General features: G+C 28.8%; 1 protein-coding gene across 1 annotated transcript; it reads left to right on the forward strand.

Annotated features, from left to right (window-relative positions):
- The first annotated feature begins 1,601 nt into the window (after positions 1–1,601).
- Positions 1,602–2,378, forward strand: LOC143916979 (baculoviral IAP repeat-containing protein 7-like). The gene has a single exon (XM_077438330.1). The coding sequence runs from the start codon at positions 1,635–1,637 to the stop codon at positions 2,157–2,159; it is 525 nt and encodes a 174-aa protein (XP_077294456.1). The 5' UTR covers positions 1,602–1,634; the 3' UTR covers positions 2,160–2,378.
- Positions 2,379–2,737: the final 359 nt, after the last annotated feature.

Consider the following 2,737-nt stretch of genomic DNA (forward strand, 5'->3'; position numbering starts at 1 on the left):
TCTACCACCCCTTCACAATTCACAGGCTTACAGTTAAACAGTTATAAGTTTATAACACTTACTTTTTACTCTCATCTTATATAAACTTAATATTATAAGCTTTTATACTTGCTCACATACGTTTTCAATTCACTAATAGATTAAATAAAGTAATATATCTATTGGGGATATTAAGTGTTTTAGCTAAACCATATACTATACATAGCTGTCACTTGGCATATAGAGTGTTGGAATGGAGGTTGCGATCCTCAGGAATGAGGGTATCGACAAGAATATATTAAGGATCAAGATTCTTTGCTGCCGAACAAGCCTACGGTAGCATTAACAGAGTGAAATTACTAAATCTTAGACAAAATACAAAATTCTGGAACTCATAAAGTAAAATGACTGTGGTTTTTTATTAGTTTCACTTCGCCAATCGATGTGACAAACTTCCTACATACATTCTTTCGATCGTTTTGAAACTTCGCCACTTTGTGAGGTATGTTATTACTTAAAACCTTGATTCCTGGAAGGAAGATATGATATAAAGGCGAACCATGGTTTTAAGTAATATACATATTAAAGTACACGAATCTTTTAAATTAATCTTCTAGTATATGTGCATATTATATCTTTATTCGAAGTAATATATTTAATTACATAAATCCTTTACGCTAATAATCTAGTATAATTATTGATTTATATAAAGAAATTTCTCTAAGATTATCATTTAAGCCGGCCGGGACTATAATTTTTATAATGTAGTCCTTTTTTATTTATTTTTAAGATTTTAGTACTTATTGGTGTTAAAAAAAATCTTAATAAAAACTAAGAAAACAATACAAAAACGTAATTTGTTAAATATGATAACAATACAAAAATGTAAAACGTTAAGAATTTCTTTATATGACCAAATATAAAAGCTTTGGGTTTACATATTATATTACCTTGAAAACATGTCCGTACACCCCAAGATTTTATATTTGGTTATATAAAGAAATTATTTTATCGCACTTATAATTCTTCTAACGCACATCTAATTTTTATATTTGGTTATATAAAGAAATTCTTCTAATCCTTAATTCGCACGCACCAAGCCAACGAAGGGCACCACAGGCCTGCGTAATTCAAAAGTCGAGGACTACCTTTATATGATTGTTGATGATTAGCTCAATTTCGAAAATTTATTTAAATTGTGTATGTTCTGTTTTAACTTTCAATATTTAATTTTAATTTTAATATAATAATAATATTTTTATTTTGATATTTGAATTCAATTTTAATATACATAATAGTAATAATTTTAATTTTGATTACTTAACGTTTTAAATTTTTGTACTGTTATCTTATTTAACAAATTACCTGTTTGTACTATTTTCCATTTGTTACTACATTATTTTATATTTTTTTTCTTTCTCCATTTTCATTATGTAAAATGGTCATTTTTTTTCTTGACCGTAAAATAAATAAATAAATAAATTAGTATTTTTTATCATTTATCTTATTGAATATTATTTTTGCACTTTATTATTCCACATTCATTATCTTATCATCCATTATCTTGTTGACATTTTTATACTAGCAACATAGTATCTACATATTCAATAAAGAGTCAGTATATCATAAATCGTACATGGAGACTGGTGATCACAATGTCACAATTAATCAAAATCAACAAAGAGGAAGAGCGCTTGCCTACGAATTTTAACTACATGACTTTCCGCAGTCGCATATTGACTTTTAGGGACTGGCCTTGCAGTTTACCTCTATGCAAGACCAAAGTGGCCAAAGCTGGCTTCTACTATGCGGGAAAAGGAGCTGAAATGACCTGCTACTTCTGCAATGGAAGCATTAAACATCCAGTCGAAGATCCTTGGCTAGAGCACGCTAAACTGGACACAAAATGCCAATTCATGGAACTTTTGAAGGGAACGGAGTTCATCGACGCAGCTAAGGAAAACAAACCAGGAGTCGACTTGAAACAAATGGAACGTAAACGGAAAACACATAGACAAAACTTGTTGAAGGGAAACTGTACTATATGCAATACGAACCAAAAGAACGCCAGTTTCATCCCCTGTGGACATTTACTGACCTGCATGGAGTGCTCGGCATCATTCGAAATGTGTCCCTTTTGTAACGTACAAATCAAATATAAAGTCAAAACGTACATTTGAACTCGGTTTTGACGAAATTCGCGTGAGTGATAGTTATTGTTGTACTAATGTACTTAATTGTATATTTAAAACGATCGTTAACAAATTAAAGTAAGATTCGAAATGATTATTATTATTGATTTATATTTAGAATGGTTTTTATCAGTTTTAATTTTTGTTATCAAGAAATATGAAACAATCTTTAATTAATATTTGTGATATTTTACAATAAATCATTTAAATGATAAGTGTTTTTTTTCCTTTAGAGATATTATTCCGACAACAGATATTCGTTTAATCGTACATTTTACACATTATCTAATCAAATAATCGTATCCAAATTTTACAAACTTCATCCACAAATCTCACATTTAATCATTCTTGTATTCGTTATTTATCTCAAATTTAATTATTCTTGTATTTACAATTTCTTGGTTACCATTCTAGAAACAAGTTCTGTTCATTGTCATTTCACATTCATACATCATTACTAGAAAAACTTTACTTATCAGATAAGGTGGCTATTTTGATTTTAAACTTATGATGAAATATACATAATGTTGCAATCATACATTAAATTCTTACACAGGCAAATTCCA

Source organism: Arctopsyche grandis, chromosome 9 (assembly GCF_051622035.1).
Source record: "Arctopsyche grandis isolate Sample6627 chromosome 9, ASM5162203v2, whole genome shotgun sequence".
Taxonomy (NCBI): Eukaryota; Metazoa; Arthropoda; class Insecta; order Trichoptera; family Hydropsychidae; genus Arctopsyche; species Arctopsyche grandis.

Coding starts and splice junctions, on each gene's coding strand:
- LOC143916979 (XM_077438330.1), top strand. CDS start 1,635: ATGTCACAATTAATCAAAATCAACAAAGAGGAAGAGCGCTTGCCTACG.